General features: G+C 38.1%; 1 protein-coding gene across 6 annotated transcripts in view; it reads left to right on the forward strand.

Annotated features, from left to right (window-relative positions):
* Positions 1 to 19,607, forward strand: part of ULK4 (unc-51 like kinase 4) — a 241,692-nt gene that overhangs the window by 52,287 nt on the left and 169,798 nt on the right. For all 6 annotated transcript variants that reach the window (XR_011737700.1, XM_065831136.2, XM_065831135.2 and 3 more), the window contains 2 exons: positions 9,223 to 9,384; positions 17,711 to 17,893. Coding sequence is in view for 5 of the 6 variants with exons in the window: in XM_065831136.2 (XP_065687208.1) it covers positions 9,223 to 9,384; positions 17,711 to 17,893 (345 nt within the window). In the remaining variant the exon portion in view is untranslated. The remainder of the gene's footprint in view (positions 1 to 9,222; positions 9,385 to 17,710; positions 17,894 to 19,607) is intronic.

Here is a 19,607-nt window from a genome sequence, read left to right on the forward strand (position 1 = left end):
AAATTCAATTTATGGTGTCACTTTTGCGTATTTGTTTCAAAGCTTTTAAGAGTAGGACTACTAAAGTAGATGCATCCAAGATGATAGTATGTCAGTCTCTTCAGTCTTTCATATTATTTATGGAAAAAGTAGGTCTCACAATCTTTAGCAGCAGAAGTTACATCAAAAAAAAAACTTCATGAATTTTTATGAAAACATCCGTGCAGTGTCATCAAACTGACTTAAAAAATAAGCACATGTCTTATAGTTTCTGTGTTGTTGTGGTGTTTTGTTTTGTTTTGTTTTTTTTAATGTGTGTGTTTGGTTTTGTTTGTTTGTTTGTTTGTTGGTTTGTTTTTAATGTTTGAAGCTGTAAAACCATAGAGTACTTTAGGATGGAATGGATCTCTGGTGGTCATCTAATTCACCCTCCTGCTCAAAGCAGGTCTAAATATGTCAGAGTGCTCAGACATGTCTATTTGACTCTTGAATGTCTCTAAGAATGGCAATCCCACCACCTCTTTGGGCAATGCCTGGACCACCCTCAGAAGATTCAAGTTTTTCCTTGTATATGTTTGGAGTTTCCTATGTTACAACTTGTGGATGTTGCGTCTTGTCCTATGGCCATGCACCTCTGAGAACATTTATCTCCAGCTTCTCTTTATCCTTTGATCATTTAGTTGTAGACACCAATAAGATCCTCCCTGCACCTTCTTTTCTCAAGACTGAACAGCTTTCTCAGCCTTTCCTTGTATGTTTTATGCTCCAGCCCTCTGACCAGCCTGATTCCTTTCTATAATGGGGATGTGACCAACAGTGTGGACAAGATGGGGGGCAGTGGGTGTTGTATGCCTTAAATTTGGGAAGGCCTTTGGCACATTCTCCCATACTCCCCTTTATCACCAAATTGGTGAGATACAGACTGTTTAAATGCAAGAAAAGGTGGGCAGGAAAATTCACTCAGGTGGTGAGTGGTGCAAAGTCCAGCTGGCAGCCAATAGCTAGCAGTGTGCCTCAGCGATCAACACTGTTTAACATCTTCAGTAATGACCAGAGTGACCAACTGGAGTGTATTCTCCAGTTGGATAACACTAAATTGGTGGGGCGAGCAGAATCAATATGCTGGATGTCAGGGCTGCTAGTCAGAAGGACTATGACAGACTGGAGAAATGGGCTAATAGGAACCTCATGAAGTCCAACAAAAGTAAGAGCTTGCTGCTCGGAGGGAGTAGCCCCCTGCAGCAGTACAAGCTTCCTAGAAAGCAGCTCTGCAGAAAGGGACTTGGGGTACCAGCTAACAGTTGAACATGAGCCAGCAGTGTGCATTATCAGCAAAGAAGGGCTATGGCAACATGACCTGCATTAGCAAGAGAGCAACCAGGAGGTTAAGGGAAGTGATTCTTCCCCTCTGTTCAGCACTAATGAGACCACATTTGGAGTAGTGTTCAGTTTTGGGCTCCCCACTACAAGAGAGATCTTGCCATTCAAAAGTGAGTGCAGCAGAGTGCTACCAGGATGATAACGGGAAGAAAAATCCCTAATGTTCACAATTACATCTTCATTCATTGCCAGATATATGTTAAAGGGCATGTTTAGTGTTTTCTAGCTACATTCATATAGTCTTTTTTACAGAGAATAAAGCACAAACAATGGTCACATGTAACGAAAATTAAGATCAAGTGCCTTCCATTTTTTTGTTTATAAGCAGAAGCAAATCATAAGAAAAACTGGTTTGGACCTTTGGAGGTTTTGTAGTCCAGCCTCCTGTCAAAGCAATTCCAGTTTCTAGTTGCATTCTAGGTTGTTCAGGGCTTTAGCTACTTAAGCTTTAAGTGACGCCAAGAATGGTTATTCTATAAACTCTGTGCCCATTTCAATGTGAGACTGCTATCACTATGAAGAATATTTTCCTTATTTCTAATTGGGATTTCCCTTTCTAGAACTTGTGTCCATTTCTTCCTGAACTTTCATTTGTACTTCCAGAAGAGTCTTGCACCATCTTCTCTACAATGATCTCTGAGGTGTTGGAAAACACCCATTATATCCTTAGCTGTCTTTGAGCTGGACAAACTTAGCTCTGTTAGCCTGTCCTTAACCATCATGTGTTTCTGGCCCTCAGTCATCTTGGTGGCCCTGCTCTGAACTAACCACCATATGTCGAAGTCCACTTTACAGTGGGATACTGAACTGAGGCACAGTAGGCCAGATAGACTTACATTTCGGAGCATAAGTGAAAAAACACCTTCCTCAGCCAGCTGGCTGCGCTTGGTATGTATGCAGCCCTCTGTTGCCACAAGGGAACACTGCTGATTTGTGTTCGACCTGTTCTGTTGAATCTCCAGATCCTTCTCTGTGAAACTGCTTTGTGGGAGTTACTTCTTCCTGGGTGTAAGACTTTGCATTTGACTGCCCATTTCTCTGGCTTAAAATCCCTGTATATGCTGGCATAACCTTCCATTGATTCAACCAGTTGCTCCAAGCTTGAGTCATCTGTGAACACACTATGAGTAACAGTATTGGCCCCAATATTGACTCTTAGTAGCCCCAGCTTTTTACTACTGATCACAACCCTTTGAGTCTGGTGGTCCGACCAGCTTTCTACATACCTTGTAGTCTACTTAAGTCCAGGTCTTTGCGGTTTGGTTAGGTATAGGAAACCATCTTGAGAGCCTTATTAATTCTGAAGGAAATTAAACCTACTCTGTTAGTCCACTGAGCCAGTCATCTTGTAATTGAAGCTTGTTGTGCTGGTCAGATGGGTTTTGTTCTTGATAAATCTGTTCTATTACCAGTCTTCTTGCCCTTCACGTACCTGCAGATAGCTTCCGGGAAAATTTGCTCTGTAATTTTTCCGGGGACAGAGTTAGGGCTTCCTTTTCTTGCCCTTTGGAAGGTGGGCATGCCCTTTATCACCTGCCCCCAGTCAACAGGAACATCTCCTGATCATCACAAGCTTTTGAAGTTGTTTGCTTCCTCACAACAATGCCGACTGACTTCCTCAACACATTTGGTTGCATCCTCTCTGGTTCAACGGATTTATGCACGTCCAGTTCACTTAGTTGTCCCCTACCTTCATCTTCCTCTCCTGTAGATCTACTTCACTACCACAGGTTTTGCTGTTTGGCACATGGGCATGGAAGACCTGGGAGCATTAGAGATTAAGGCACAGGAGATGTTGACCGGCTGAGCCTTTCCTATGTCCACCTCATTCAGCAGTGAATGCAGTTTCCTCAGTCTTATTTTTGTTACTGATGTACCAATAGAAAACCTTATTGCTTTTCAAACCTCTCCAGCCTTCAAATTAGTGCTCTTTTCTGCTAACTTCATATACTGGCTCTAATGTTTGTGGGTTTTTTGTTGGTGTTGGTTTTGGTTTGGTTTGGTTTTCTGTGTGTGTGTGTTATTTTTTTTTTTTTATTGCACAGACACAGGGCCAGTTTGTCCAGGCAGTGAGTGGCTCACAATGTTTAGTGCCTGGTATGGGGATAGGGTAGTGCCTGGTATGGGGATATGAGGTAGAGGAGCATGTGAATGACATTTTGTCCCCACATCCTCCTGCGAATCAGAATGTAATAGAAGTAGTTAAAATGAACAGACTAGAATTTTTGAATGTCTGACTTAAAACTAAAATGAGGTTCCGTGTAAATTTTATTGCTTTCGCTAGTAAAGCATTGGATATGCAAATCCTGAAAATATTGACTAAATTTGCCGTCACTGTGCTTAATGTTCTTTGACTGCAGCTTGACATCTTGGCTGCTGTATTTCTTTATTTTACATTGGTGGCCTCTGATCTGCTATTTATTCAATAAATTGCCCTGTTCTAGCAATTTATTACCTATAAGTAAGCTTTGCATTCTTACATTAATAATTAAGAAATCATAATTAAATTTACTTAAATAATAATTTTATTTTATTTGTTCTAAGCTTATTTAATTAGATTTTATGTCAGTATGTTGTCTGGAGTGAGTATTTGTATACGGTCTCACTATTTATAAAAATGGCAAACTAACCTTTTGTAATAAATTCTGAATTACCACAGTGTCTTGAGTATATGCATTATAAATATTTACTAGTAGTTTTTATTGCCAGTTAAGAAGTTTTATTTGATGTATCTAATAAGAATTCAAGAAAATAAAAATAATTTATGTCCTTCAGTACTATAGTTTATATAGCTTTCAGTTTTGTGTGGTAAATTTGCTGTTCTTCGGTTTCATTATGAACTACTCTGAAGTGTATTTGGGTCTCTGGAGTATTAGAAGATTCATCATTATCAGAGCAGAATTACTCTCTGAACTAGAACAGTAGAGGAGGAAGGAGTTTGAAAAGTGTGTGCGTCCCTTTTACTTGCCTATAAAGGAACAAAATATTCAGAAAATGCAGGAAACGTCATTTCCACATACCTTCTGTTCCTGAAAATCTAACAGTGACAAAAAGTGTAATATAGGTATAAGGAGTTTTAGGATGGTGGAGTAGAAGATTGAGGGATCACAAGTTCAGATTTCAGTGCTGCTACTTTGAGATAGAAGCTGATTTTCAACTCAAAGAACAGGCATATTCAATGATGTGTCAAAATGAGGGTATTGGTACACTTGTAAATAAGTAAATGATAAGCCAAATTTGGTGTGTTCAGTCTTGGTATAATGTTGCAGTCTGTCAGAACCCAGGTAGTAAATATTCCAATATTTATTTACTAATTTTCTCCAACAACTGTTTCCAACAGTGACACAGAATGCCTATTCTAGGCATCCATATTTGTGGCAAAGTTCAACTTCTAATTATTTGTACGCAGTCCCTAAGGTAGCAGATTTGTACAGCTGAAGTGCTTAAGTCTTGCAGTTTCCATGTTATGCAGTCATGAAAGATACCTTCTGTTTCAGAAAGGATATTCTTATTTAATATTAAGTACCTAATGCTAATGTGGGTAGCCTTTTCATCCATTTTATTTAGTTTATTCAAAACTCCTTTGTTAGAGTTACGCTTGTATACTTCACTCCAAATGTATCATCATGTCTCTTATTTGAATCTCCTAATTTACTCTGCCTTTTTTTTTTGTTTGCTTTTTGTTATTACATTTAAAGTTCAACCTAATCCTAACTAAGTGAAATCTCAGCTTTGGTTTCTGCTTTACACTTGTTCTCTTCACATTTGTGATCTAGTCAGTCTTCTCACCTTTCTGCTTCCACTGTTTTTTCCCCTACGCTTGCCCCTCCTTTTCTTCAGATCCTCCTTTTAGACTTTTTTAATAGTTGTTTTAGAACTGATAATCCTTCCCCTATTCAAACTACTTTTTGATGTCTTTTATATTTTTTTTCTTGTCTAATCTGGTCTGGATTATGTTGTTTTGATGAGCTTCTTCACTGAAACTAGGCAGCGGAGTCAGAAATGGTGTGTAAGCCTCCTTTGAAAAAGGAGGAGCTTGGTATCTGTCCATTTCTGCTTATAAACAGCATGTAAATATAAGGTACAGAATTACATACCATTTTAGTAATAACTTCATAGAACCTAGAAAAAATTATGTATAGGCAATAGACTTGCATGGATAAATTAATACATACAGCTATAGCGAATTAACTGTATCAGGCTTTTAGAATGTGCGTAATCCTCTCATTTTAAAGTGTGGCACCTGCAGAATGTATTTGAATCAGAAATAGTGAATGAGGTTACAAAGGATAATTTTATGTCTCTTGGATGTGCAAGGTACTGTGTAAGCAAGAATTTTAATAAACTAAAGCTTGTCAGTAAGCTATATAGTACACATTGCCCTCTTTCATATGCAGTTCTTCCTTTATGAGGGACCAACATACAAGTCTGAGGGTTTTGGCTCTGAACTGATGAGGAATTTTAATAAGATAACTTTAAAAAATAAGTACCAGTATATAATAAGACAGTACGGTTTATAATGTGTATTCTTAGCCATAGCAGTTCCTTTACAGTGAATTTGGAGGAGAAAGGAGAACTTAGATGAGAAGAGAATAAAAATCTTAACTATTTCCTCAAAAATTATACAAGTGATAGTCTGGATCATCTATATTCTTATATTTCTTCTTTAGATGTGAGTTTTTTGTTTACTGACATAATTGTCTATATTATAAAAGTAGTGGTCTGAATTGTATACATTGTCTCTTGAATTTCTTCTTTAGACAGCAATTCTCTAGTTTACTGACAGAATTAATTTTTTCCACGAAAGGTATTTAAAATTTTTATTTCTACATGTTCCTTCTTATCCCTGAAGGCTTTATATTGCAAATTGTTGCCAAATTAAGATATAATTCTTACAATCATGAATGCATGAGGTGATACTGCTTTACTTCATTAAGTTATGTTTGTAGTTTCTTTTTATTCTGTCTTTTTAGATTAGAGGAAGAAGTTTATGGAAGTTAATTTAGAATAATGATGGAATACGCTGTTACTTCCTGAACCTTTTAGCTTTTCTAACGTTTCTTTATCAGTATTAAGCTCAACATACACTGAAGTGTATGTATCCATGCACAGTATAATGGAAAAATATAATAAAATATTTTATTTTAACCCTTAGATGAAATTATGCTAATTTTAGGTAGTAATGTTGGTTGATGTAGTGACTGTATCATCAGCACCTCTAAAACTTTTAGTGCACTGTTAAGTTTATAACAATCAATAAAAATATCCAGTAGATTCAGTTATTTTTAAAAATGAAAGTAGATTCTTTGGTGACTTTTATTTGCTTTTTTTTTTTTATGATTGAAATAGGAAGACTGGATTAAGAGAAGTTCTCTTTCAACAGTTTACATCTATTTACCTTTTTGGTACTTTCTTTCTCACTCAGGGCTCATTTTCACTAAGCATCCATCACTTTAACTGGAAACAGATACGTCTGCAAGTGTTCAATGTGACTGAAAATTAGGAGCTTTATCTTTAAGTGCCTGTTATAAAACTAGTTGAAATCTAAATCCTGTCAAAGTAGAGTATGTGCTTCTTTTTGATACAGTTCTATTCATAGATTTAGATTTGATGCAGTTCACGATATCATAGAATCACAGAATGTCCTGAGTCAGAAGGTACCCACAGGGATCATTGAGTCCAACTCCTGTCCCTGCACATGACAGCCCCACAGTTCACACCATGTGTCTGAGGGCCTTGTCCAGTCTCTTCTTGAACACTGTCAGGCTTGGGACCGTGACACCTCCCTGGGGAGCCTGTTCCAGTGCTCCACCACCCTCTGGGTGAAGAACCTTTTCCTAATGTCCAACCTAAACCTCCCCCTGCCAATCTTGCTGCCATTCCCTCAGGTTCTGGACCAAGGTTAACTCTTCTATGGGACTGCTTTACTCGTACCTTGAAGATCTCTTTCTGTTCACTAACATAGCTTGTCCTGGTACCATGACAGGGCGACTCCTCTAGTTAAGAGGCCAAATATTAGTTTAGGTCAGGTTTCCCTTCCAGAGAGCTAATTAAACAGAAAATGGTATAAACCTTGTTGCTTAGACAGTGCTCAGGAATAGATGCCAGAGGAGCTGAAGTGGACAACCTCAGGTGACAGCAAATGGAATTACTCTGACAGTCTAATTGAGAGCTCTGTGATGATACATGACCTTTTTCTAGCCAAAGTAGCTGGTCTGTCTGGCTTGGGACCTATCTCATCGGTGGCTGAAAGGAAGACCACAGAAATCAGCAGAGTTTTCTGAGTGTAACTGATTTAGATGGGTATTTGCTTTGGTATTTCTTTGAAGTATTTTGAGTAGAGCTGCAGTTCTTTGGGAGAACAGGAAAGACTGGCATGAAAATGATTCATATAGCTTTTCATTTTTTAGCATCATTATACTAGAGTTTCCAAATATTTCTACATCAGTGTCTATATTGTAGAATACCGAAGTCACTAAAAGGAAGAGTGGATACTGGGTATATTTATAATGAAGTATAAGTTCTCCCCTTCTGAAAGGCTTTTATATGGCTTTCTGAAAGGTTTCATTATGATCACTCACAGTTGTTAGTGGTTCCAGTTGGGAAGATAGATGTCAGAAATCCAAAGGTTAGTAGGATAATGTGGAGATTAGTTTAAGAAATAAATCAATTAGATGTTACGATGAATTATTTGTGAAGCAAGGCTATCAGGTAGACTTGGCAAATTAAATTGGTTGTCATTCTTATATTAAAATTCACTCTTGCTGAACTCAAGAATGCCATTTGGGACATTGTCAAAAGACTGCACTTATTCACAGTTAAAGATTGATATAAGGTGAGGCAATGCACAGCCAAAGTACCACCAGCAATAGATTTTCCAGTTCTGTAAGATAAAGACTCTGCTTTTAAGTGGAAGCAGAGTAAAAGAAAAAAGATACTAAAGAAAGGAGGTAAAAGGGAGAAGAGAGTGAGAAAGCAGAGGCTATACTCTTAAGTGATCATTATTAAGTTAAGCTTCCATTGGAATCAGTAACAGTTTTCTTGAGAAAGAAGTGCTGCCATGGGGTGTTTATGATGTGCTGATGGCTTCTGATTATTCTGACATGATGTGTTTTTATTCTGTGGAGGCGTTGTAGTATACTTAGTATTATGTAGATGACAAAGCTACGTGTGCGGTGGCTTTCCACAAATGATTTTGCAGATAAAATTATTTGATTAGTATTAAAAATGTGAAGGATCCAGAATCCCTTACAGAAATTAGGAACTGATATAGTAAATGGGACCTAATAGGTTATCTTAAACATTGTTCTGGATTGTTTGTTTCAGAAGAGGAAGAGTATTATGGAATAACTTGACTTGCAAGAAGTCTTTTTCTTTATCCCAGAGGGTTATTGGTTCTTCCGAATAAAGAGAATTTAATATAATTAATTTTATTTTTCATAATAGAACTGTATATTTCATAATCTTGCTATTCAGAGCCTGTAGTAGTGATGAGTTTTGATGCACAGACATTCAGGCATAAAGCACTCATCATGAAACACCTGTAACATAACACAACCTTTTCATTTTTTAGTGACTACATTTAATTTGAGGTGATCATTTGGAGCTGAAAGGTTTTATATTAAATTATATTAAATTGTCTGCAGTAGAAGAGAAGGTGCAGGGAAATAGGATCTGTAAGCATAAATTTGTCATGAGGTGAGGTTTCCTATGAAATTACTTTTGCAAGTATCAACTAAAATTAAGAAACCACACTAAGACAGTATACATGAAATAAAACATGGACAGAGCAGTAGTTTAAGAAGAAATCAGAAACATTAGAAACATTTGCATATGAGTTTTTCTTTCCTTTCCTTCCTATAGGAAGACCGAGTAGTGAACCATTTGGCGGCAAAGATAATTGAAAACGTTTGCACTACTCTCTCTTGCCATGCACAAGGATTTATTACAGGAGAAGTTGGACCTATCCTGTGGTACCTTTTCACACATTCTACAGTAGATTCTTTGAAGATAACTGCTGTTTCGGTAAGGAATTTCCTTTTGTGATACAGAAGTGTTTTGCGGTTGATTTTGAAAAGCATTCTGAATTGAAATGGAAAGGTTTTGAGTATGTTTTCTTTATGTATGTGTATTTATATTTTGGATCACCTTAACAGAGATTTAGAGACTTTCTGAAATTGAAAAGTGCATGTATTACAGTCCAGTGCTTATGAAAAGTCCTTGAGCTTCATCATTTTCTTATATATTTTCTTATGCTCATGATCATGACTTATGTTTGAAAAGTTTAATCGTTCAAAGAATCAATTAAATTATTTCAAAACTGAAATTTATTTTTTGTATGATGTTTTACATGAAAAATGTTTATTCTTTTTATCGCAGACTTACTTGGAAGACATATTGAAATCATCATGTTACTTTCTATAACATTGTAAGGGCTAGTCTTTGCCTTAAATTTGTAAGTTAATATAGGACGAGTTGACCAGTTAATAAGAAAAACAGAGCTATGACTCACAAGCAAAAAGGTTTGTGAGAGAAAATACTTAGCAGTGCTGTGAGTTTAAACAAATCTCTTGTTGAGAAAACAAAAACCTTACCTCCCAATACAGGTAATATTTAGAAGGGAGCAATAAGTTGACTTATTTTAAATGAAATGGGATAACTGAATCACAGTATCACAGTATCACAGTATGTTTGGGATTGGAAGGGACCTCAAAAGATCATCTAGTCCAATCCCCCTGCTGGAGCAGGAACGCCTAGGTGAGGTCGCGCAGGAATGTGTCCAGGCGGGCTTTGAATGTCTCCAGGGAAGGAGACTCCACAACCTGCCTGGGTAACCTGTTCCAGTGCTCTGTTACCCTCACTGAGAAGAAGTTCTTTCTCAAATTTAAGTGGAACCTCTTGTATTCCAGCTTGATCCCATTGCCCCTTGTCCTATCATTGTTTGCCACTGAGAAGAGCCTGACTCCATCCTCGTGGCACTCACCCTTTATATATTATAAACATTAATAAGGTCACCCCTCAGTCTCCTCTTCTCCAAACTAAAGAGCCCCAGCTCCCTCAGCCTTTCTTCATAAGGGAGATGCTCCACTCCCTTAATCATCTTTGTTGCCCTACGCTGGACCCTCTCCAGCAGTTCCCTGTCCTTCTTGAACTGAGGGGCCCAGAACTGGACACAATATTCCAGATGGGGTCTCACCAGGGCGGAGTAGAGGGGAAGGAGGACCTCTCTCGATCTACTGACCACCCCCCTTGTAATACACCCCAGGATGCCATTAGCCTTCCTGGCCACAAGGGCACAGTGCTGGCTCATGGTCATCCTGTTGTCCACCAGGACCCCCAGGTCCCTTTCCCCTACACTGCTCTCTAATAGGTCATTCCCCAACCTATACTGGAACCTGGGGTTGTTCCTACCCAGATGCAGGACTCTACACTTTCCCGTGTTAAATTCCATCAGGTTATCCCCCGCCCAACTCTCCAGCCTGTCCAGGTCCCGCTGGATGGCAGCACAGCCTTCTGGCGTGTCAGCCACTCCTCCCAGCTTAGTGTCATCAGCAAACTTGCTGATAGTACACTCAATTCCCTCGTCTAAATCGTTAATGAATATATTGAATAATATTGGCCCCAGTACTGACCCCTGAGGCACTCGACTAGATACTGGCCTCCAACTGGACTCCGCACCATTGACCACCACTCTCTGGCTTCTCTCTTTAAGCCAGTTTGCAACCCACCTCACTACTCTATTGTCTAGACCACACCTCCTCAATTTAGCTGTGAGGATGCTGTGAGGGACTGTGTCAAAGGCTTTACTGAAGTCAAGGTAGACCACATCCACCGCTCTGCCATCATCCATCCACCTTGTTACATTCTCATAAAAGGCTATGAGGTTGGTCAAGCATGACTTACCCTTGGTAAAGCCATGCTGACTGCCCCTAATGACCCTCTTATCCCTGATATGCCTTGAGATGACACCAAGGATAAGCTGTTCCATTACTTTCCCAGGGACAGAGGTGAGGCTGACCGGTCTATAATTACCCGGGTCCTCCTTCTTGCCCTTTTTGAAGACTGGAGTGACATTTGCTTTCCTCCAATCCTCAGGCACCTCTCCCGTTTCCAAAGACTTGGCAAAAATGATGGAGAGCGGTCTATCAATGACTTCAGCCAGCTCCCTCAGCACCCACGGATGCATCCCATCTGGACCCATGGATTTATGGATGTCCAGACTATTTAATGCTTATATCCTGAGTAGAACTCAGGCTCACAAATGGGTTTCCTGTTGGCTTCCCAGATGGAAAATGGTTATGTTGCTGCTGCAACCGTGTGTGCTTTGACATATCTAGCATTGAGATAATAAATATATCTGAAGTGTAGCTGAAGAGATAAATGGTAGAATAAATTTATAATTTAAAAAAATACGTGTGTTTATTAAATATTTACCTCAGTATATATTTGTGGTAGAGTCTTGCCTGGGAAATAAACTGCCCAAATACTGGGAAATGTGTTGATCTTTTAGACAGTAAACTTATTTAGTAAGACACATGTTACAGAAACCTCTGTACTGTGGCACCTGAAATTCTTTGTAAAAACTTAGTCTTAGAAGTGTTACGGGTAGAGGATTTTCAGTCTGTAAAAATGTAAAATATATGTGTAAACTTTATACAGAGCATTTATAGCTTAAGCCTGCTTGTGAGTCTGGCTGGTAGGCTGCTTTTTCAGAAGGGCTCTTTTTGAGACTTTACGCATTTGAACTGTGAATTTTATGCTCACATAGTGACTATATATATGGTAAAAGATTGGAAATCAGAGTTATGATCTCCTTCACTTATTGAACATAACAAGTCTGTTCGATCCTCCCTCCTACCATTATTTTTGCCATAAGGGATATTTTGCGTCTTGTGGTTTCAGTTCTTGTCAGTCATTAGATTGGACAGTTGTTATTTGCTTGCTACTAGATCATGACTCCTTATTTTTATCTCCTTCAACTTGTCCTGGAATTTTCCTCCTGTTTCTCTGCTATCCACTCAGAGAACTTAGCTTCAGTGTTTACTGTTCTCTTGACTCCTGTGCCAGGCTTCCAGAGCCGCTCCACTTGCAGGGACCAGTTGGACAGTTACATCTGTTTTGTGTGCGGCAGTGAGCAGCGTATCCCAGAGCAACAGTCTGTCTGAGCTACATTCAGACATGGAGCAAAGAAAGATCACCATAGAAAATGTCAGTGTTTTGTTCTTTTTTTTCACCCTCTTGAAAAGTTAGTTTCTTCTTGGACAATATAGTATGCTTCAGGTAGGCGAGAGCTTTATTTCTGCTCAGTAAGATATAGAAATTATACTTCTCATTCTCAAGAATGCATTTGTCATCAGTGCAGACCCACTACAGATTTTTGTAGCAGTGGGCTCAGAGGACAGTACCCTTAGTGCCATATGGTTTGCACCCCTTGCCCTTAGATGAGGCTTTTAGTGACTATGAAAGGATGATTGGTTGTCCCTCTCTGTCCTCAGCTACTTTTGAGATCTCTGATAATTTGATCATCCCAAAGCTGTAAGGCTGATGTGAACCACTGAGAAATCTTTTCTTCTTCATAGTATTTATGCTATGGGTAACTGCCCTCTCTTTAGCACTACTGGAGTTGCCTTTTTTTTCCATAGCATCTGATAAGAAAAATTTCACACATCTGGAAGGTAGGAAAAAATGTTTAAGAGGAAGATAAAACCTGAAGAGCTTGTTGTAGCCTGGTTTACTCTCCCTTTTTTTTTTCCTTTTTCTGTCCATTGACAGCTACCACTACTTACTAGCAATGAGGCTTTTTTAATTGCTCAGTTCAGTTGAACAGTGCTGGCATTTGTGTGGTTTCTTCCAAGAGGGGAGATTGAAAGTATGATAGATTTTGAGTTCGTCAGTTCCTTCACCTCTTGTCACTGCAGCTGTGATAGAGCAACCTGATCTCTATGGGCTTCTTGCTTAACCGGGTATGACAAATGGAGTGCCATGCATGGTAAGTCACCATATTTAAACTGTAGTTCAAACTGAGTCGTGGCACTTCTAGGCTGGCACTCATAAGACTTGCAATGATATTATTTTAACCAAGCTCTTACCTCGTGACTTTTTTTTCCTTCCCTTTGTAATACAAATTCAAGACTTAGTTGTCAAAGTTTATCAGTTCTCAAGAACTATTCTAGAAGCCGTCTCATAGATCACATGTGTTAGGATAAAGCAGTGTGTTTTAGGAGATCATGATATCTGCAATTACCAGGATTTCCTAGAGAAACTCAGCTGATTTGTGGGACATTCTTTCAATGGCAGTTGTCAATTTAAATAAGAAAGATGCCTGTTAACTTTTCACTGTCAAAGTTCCTTAGCAGTACACTCTTTAGTGTCAAAACCAGCATTTTAAAGAGATGACCAAGTTGTGTGCCTGTGCTTAGGCAAAAATTTCAGCATCTTCTGCAAATCTGCGGTATAAATGTACATATGGGCAACATAAACAAAAAAAAACTCCCAAACTGTTCACAACAATTTTTTTCCTATGGAGGAGGTAGGCTTACTGGAGATCATACCTTTCCCTGGGGTCCTTACTGAGGTTGTAGTTGTGCTCAAGGGAGGCTTGCTCCAGACTAACATACAGGAGAGCTTTGAGTGAAAGCAGCAGTGAGGGAGCCTGTGAGAGTAACTTCTGCAAGAGGACTCTTCTACATCCTTGGGCTAACTCCTTTGTTTCTTGTCTTTCTGGTTTTAATGGAAATTATTTCTATCCATATAGCCCATTCCATCTCTTTCTTCCAGACAAATCATTTCACACAAGTGTGCTTGGGTCTGAATGCGTTCCTGGATTTTCCCTTCTGCTGTTTTTGGGATTGTGTCCTTTATTGAAAGTCTGAGGTTTAATAATTTTATACTGCATATGAAGTGAAATGGACAGGGAAGCTTCTTCAGTAGTATATACTAAAGTGGTACTCTAATCCTTTTGGTGCTTTGTAGGGGAACAATAAAGTAACAAGAGGGTGAACTTATTTGTTGGATTTATTACTCAATACTCAATTTGTTACTCAAAAGAAAAATCATTGTTATTTATTAATACTACTGGGTTATTCAGGTATATAATATTAACTTTAGAAAAAAAATAACCAATCAATATTGTAATCTAGCACAGGTAGGTCTTTAGCCCAATGCAGTTCATAGAGATTTCAGTAACATACTAATTTTAAAAATAAAATACTAATGTATTCTCCAGCTATATTGTACTGTACAATTTCTGCGTTTGTTAAATTGTTGTGATAGATATGTTGGCATTTTTATTCTGCATGGCCACGTAAATTGAGATGATCCTATTGTGTTTTATTATGCAGTCATACCTGCCTTGTTTTAATGTATCCTGAAGAATTTATTCTTGACCGACGTCCATATTCATATGTAAAAATAAGTTTATGTTAAGAAATACATGTGTCGTATCTTTTACCTAAAGCTAGCAGACTGTCTGCAAAGTATATCAGCAGTAAGGTACTGTGGAATTTTTCTTATGATTATTTCAATCAATAATAAAAATATATCAAGAAGATTCTCTGTCTTCAGTCTCTGGAGTCAAGAAATGACACTTTACCTTGTCCTGCCTGTCAGAGGTGGCAAACAGGGACTGTGTCTCAGTATTTTTGCTCACTTTGGAATCCAACATGCCTCAGGTAAATATCACAGATTTTGCCTGTAGGAAAGCTATATCTTTTTTATCATTTTGCTAGACTTGGAGAAGAAATCATTCTATAAGATGTCAAAGTGACATTCTGACAAGCTCAGCAGCAAGAAGAATTTTTTTTTTTTCAGTATACTGGAAGTTTTTAATTTTTTAAAAAAATAATTCAAAATTTATCTTTAAGGGATGGCTTTTTCTGCTGGAGGAGGAATAATAACAGAACATAAGCCACTTAAGTGGGAGGGAATTTGGAAAAACTCAACACCGTCTTTTGGGGGTTTGTTTTTGTTTTGTAATGTCTTAAATAATTGGTGCTGAATAGTTTCATTCAGAGGCTTGGGTATTGCAGTTTCATTAATGTATTCATTCTCAAACCTGAAAGAATCATGGATTATATCCTGAAAGGGTGAAAGTTGTCCAGCCACCATATGGCATATAAGACCAGAAGGCAATGGATAGGGCATAGATGATGAAGTCGGAATGGACCGATAAGGATCACAGTGCCAGGGCTGCAGCTGCTGGGAGAAAAAGGTACTGGTTAAGGCTGTGCAGAGAGCAAGGACAGAGAAGCCCATTCCAGGAGAGGCTCTGCCAGTGCTCTATTCTCTCTGTGACCATTGCCTGTTCCAAGACGGCTGCTGAGAGCCCGTGGTGTGAGCTCTACTTGTTCCTCTTCTCAGCACTTGTTTCCAGTTCCTGCTCCCACCACCTTTTGATCTGTCTCCATCTGTTCTCTCCAGATACCAGATCTACTGAAGTGATTTAGGATGCTTTGTCTTCTGTCCCCCGTGAAACTCTGTCTTCTTTTCTGCTGATGTATTGATTACACTCATATAGCAGAGTGCTCTGTGACATACAAGCTAATAGGACTTTAAAACTTTTACCCTCGACTCTTGGCGAGCTGGAGCTTTCCTGTTGTCTCCAAAGCTACAATATAATCCTAGAAGACAACCATGCCTTTCCTACCAAGTTTGTCTGGAGGTCTTGTGCTGGCTTCTGGCTATGGTCACCCTTGTTTGACAAGGTCTGTAGCAGAGAGCTAAGACATTGCCAAGCCTGCGTACACCACATTAGCAAACCCAATTAGCTCCATGTTGCTGTGATACAGTCTGTCTCTAGGTCCCAGCAGTGCACTGGTGATGTGACCATTGAGGATGTGTTTAGTGAAGGTGCAGACCTCCTGCACTCTCATTTTGAGAACTCAGAGTAGAGGTGAAGGGCTGCATGGTATCCTTAGGGAAATGGAGCATGCTGCCCTGAGAAACTGAGATGGAGTGTCTGTTTTAAAAGGCGGGGGAAGAAAAAAAAGAAGAAAAAGGCTGCAATCTATATAGTTCCTAGATCAGAAAGCACAAGGAAGAACAGAAACAGAATAGATGAACGGCATCAATAAAATGTCTATTTAATAATAATAATTTCTTGATTTATTGTCTTTTATGCCTCTCCCACCCCTTTCTTTTTTTTTTTTTTTCCTAGGTGTCTTTTGAGTAATGTTTCTAAGGGCACTGGTGAACTGGGCAGTTTCTGAGATTCCTATATGGAAAGCTGTTATCTGATGAGAGTATTCTGTGGCTGTAATGGGTGTAATTGATTGTAGTTTCTCTTAAATGAGACCTCACTATTGAATGTGCATCAAGTAAGCAGCAATTTCTAAATATAGCTGGTCTGAAGAAAGAAGTGGTAATATTGCCTACTTTTCATAGAAGAAATTTGCCTTCCAAGTTTTTCCCTAAAACTAATTCAGATTTTCATATGGATCAAATAATTGACACAACCTGTTTTCCTATCCTAACACTACATTCAATCCAAAGAAAATGAAATTTTAAATGTCTAAAGAATCTTATTTTCTTTATCTGGAGAGAACAAAAGTGATTACAGTATCTTGAAGGCTGCATTTCCAGAGGTATCAAAAGAAAAAGCCTTGTTGACTGGGAGATAAAACCACCCTGGAGATAATTAGGTAATGCTTATTATGAAATAGCTAAGTTAGTATACGCTGAACATATTTGTACTCACTTCACTAGAGTACAGTCAGTATCTGCATCTTTTGTTAGAATTGTTTTAATCACTGATATTTGTAAATCAACCATTTGAATAATAATTCGCAGCTTTATCATACCAAACAATGTTCCTTAACAAGTATCTAGATCTGAAGTTATAGTATCTAGATCTGAAGATACACTTCAGATAGCGAAATACTACGTATCAGATTATGGTCCATGAACAGAGCAAGAGAAAAAAGATGCCCACCTTTACGGGTGACTAGAATTTCTGTGGTGTGCGCCATCTCTGTATTTTCTGCTGCCTGTGCTCCTTCCTAGTATAGTGTTATCTGATGCTACCTACATTCTGTGCTGATAGAAGACTCAAGCATGGACTATGCCATCCCATCATTATTATTCTCTAGAGGCAAAGAGTGATGTAACTCTGATGTTGATGTGGGTGTACCAAGCATTTCAGTTTCAGCTGCATGGAGCATACAGCAATAACTTTAGATGAATTCCAAGTCTCTAAAAATAAGTAGCCTTTTCCCCTAATATTGGTATGTATTTGTCTGTATGAATTATTTGTGTTCCTAAACTGTTGGAAGAGTCACCACCTATTTTTATTCTCAATTATTTTTCTTGAGATAATAATCCCATTAAATAACAATTGTTTTTTTCACTTTTGTAGGCTTTATGCAGAATTACTCGTTACTCACCCAATGCTTTCCAGAGTGTCATTGAAAAAGTGGGTTTAACAGCCGTACTAAATTCCTTGGCAAATGGAATATGCAGAATTCAGCAGTACATACTCACCATGTTTTCAGCAATGTTGTCATGTGGGATTCATCTGCAGAGGCTGATTCAAGAAAAGGTTTGAGTTCAGATTAATATTCACTGGCATGGAATTTTACTAATGGAAAGTTAAAGTTGGCTCTGGTAATGTTTTTTTGTTTTCAAAATGCTTAACTCAGTGACACTTACGTATCTGAATAGCAGGAAATGAGGAATGTGTTTACTTTATGTTTTTGTTTGCTTAAAATCTAAATAGCGAGGCGTATAGTTTTTCTTCCTCTCTCACAGATCTCCGAGAGGTATTACTAATGGGTATATAAATTGCTGCTGCAGCTAGAATTCAAGCAATTCAGAAAACTCTAGTCTGGCCATAACTGTTAATGACCCTAAGGAAAAACAATAAGGCATGCATGAGGACAACTATTTGACACAGCTCTCTTAGGCATTTAAAAGAGAAAATAATGAGTGTCCTGGCTGAATCTAAAGCTGTACTTTATGCTTTCATTAAAGGACGTTAGGCCAATTTGTAAGTGAAATGTCTCGCGGGAATTACCATTTTAATAACTTGGGGTTTTCTTTTTAGTGTCACCGAATAAAACTACTGGTTCTGATTTATGTCTAATATAATTTTTGGAAGAGATTATTAAAAACTTTATATTTTGATCACCAAATTATTCCATGTCTAGAGAAATAGTGTTTATTTTCTTGGCAGTAAGTCTACATAATTCATAAACAAAAGTAACCCCCCTCTGCTTGGAAAGGATAAAAATCACAAAGAAAATAGGAACTCTAGCTTATGTTTTCATGAGATACTCCATTGTAATGTATGCTGCAACCTGGAAGTCATCTTGATTATAACAATCTATTAAGCTTTAGTTGAGAGAGATTAATTTGGCTTCTATACACATTGTTTTAACAACAAAGTTTAAATTAAAAAATAATCTACTGTTTTCCACTCATCTCTTCTTGCTGCCTGAAATCATACATTCTCTTCTTAAAAGTCATTTCCGTGCCTTGTCAGAATTGCCAATACATTTTTGTAAATGCATTGGCTGGCCATAAGCCTTCCACAAATTTTACTACAACAGCACTAACAGGTGGCAAGTTGTCCCATAATGTTACAGTTTCTAAGAGTGTGCATTACTGTGATTTGGTGGTATAGTCAGAGAACTAAGTTCAAAAAATACTCACTTGAAAATTCAGGAAAAGAATGCGAAGGATAACAAGCATATGGCTACAGCCTGATGTATTCTGTGAAGAATTTCTTGTTTATATAGCACTTACATCGCTAAAAGGATTCCCTTTCTGATACTGCAGTTCTTATGAACTGTTTTAATCAAATTTTTCATATAATAGAAATAATCAACTCCGAAATTCTCCAACCTGTTATAGGAACAAAGAAGGTATTTTGCTGACATGCAGTACAGTAATAGCTGAAACTTTGTGGCTTTAAAGTTGCTGGTTAATCATTAATGAATTGTCGTAGGTGTTTTGTGAGCAAATGTTGCAGTTTTGCAGATTAGAAAATTGAAATATAGAGAAATATAGATATCCTTTTAATAGCATATGTTACACTAGTGGTAGAAGTGGGAATAGTACCTAAAGCTGTAACTAGAAAAAACGTGCTTTAAAAACTGGTGAAGGGGGTCTAGTTCTACTGCATGTGCCCACACTTGGTAACTGTATCTGCCTTACAGTTCAGATAAATCTGTATCTCATAGAATGTCTATTTTGCTCAAATTAGATTGTAAGATTTTTGAAGGAGACTTCTGTTTTTCTTGAATAGGATCTAA

This window comes from Patagioenas fasciata, chromosome 2 (genome assembly GCF_037038585.1).
Source record: "Patagioenas fasciata isolate bPatFas1 chromosome 2, bPatFas1.hap1, whole genome shotgun sequence".
NCBI lineage: Eukaryota > Metazoa > Chordata > Aves > Columbiformes > Columbidae > Patagioenas > Patagioenas fasciata.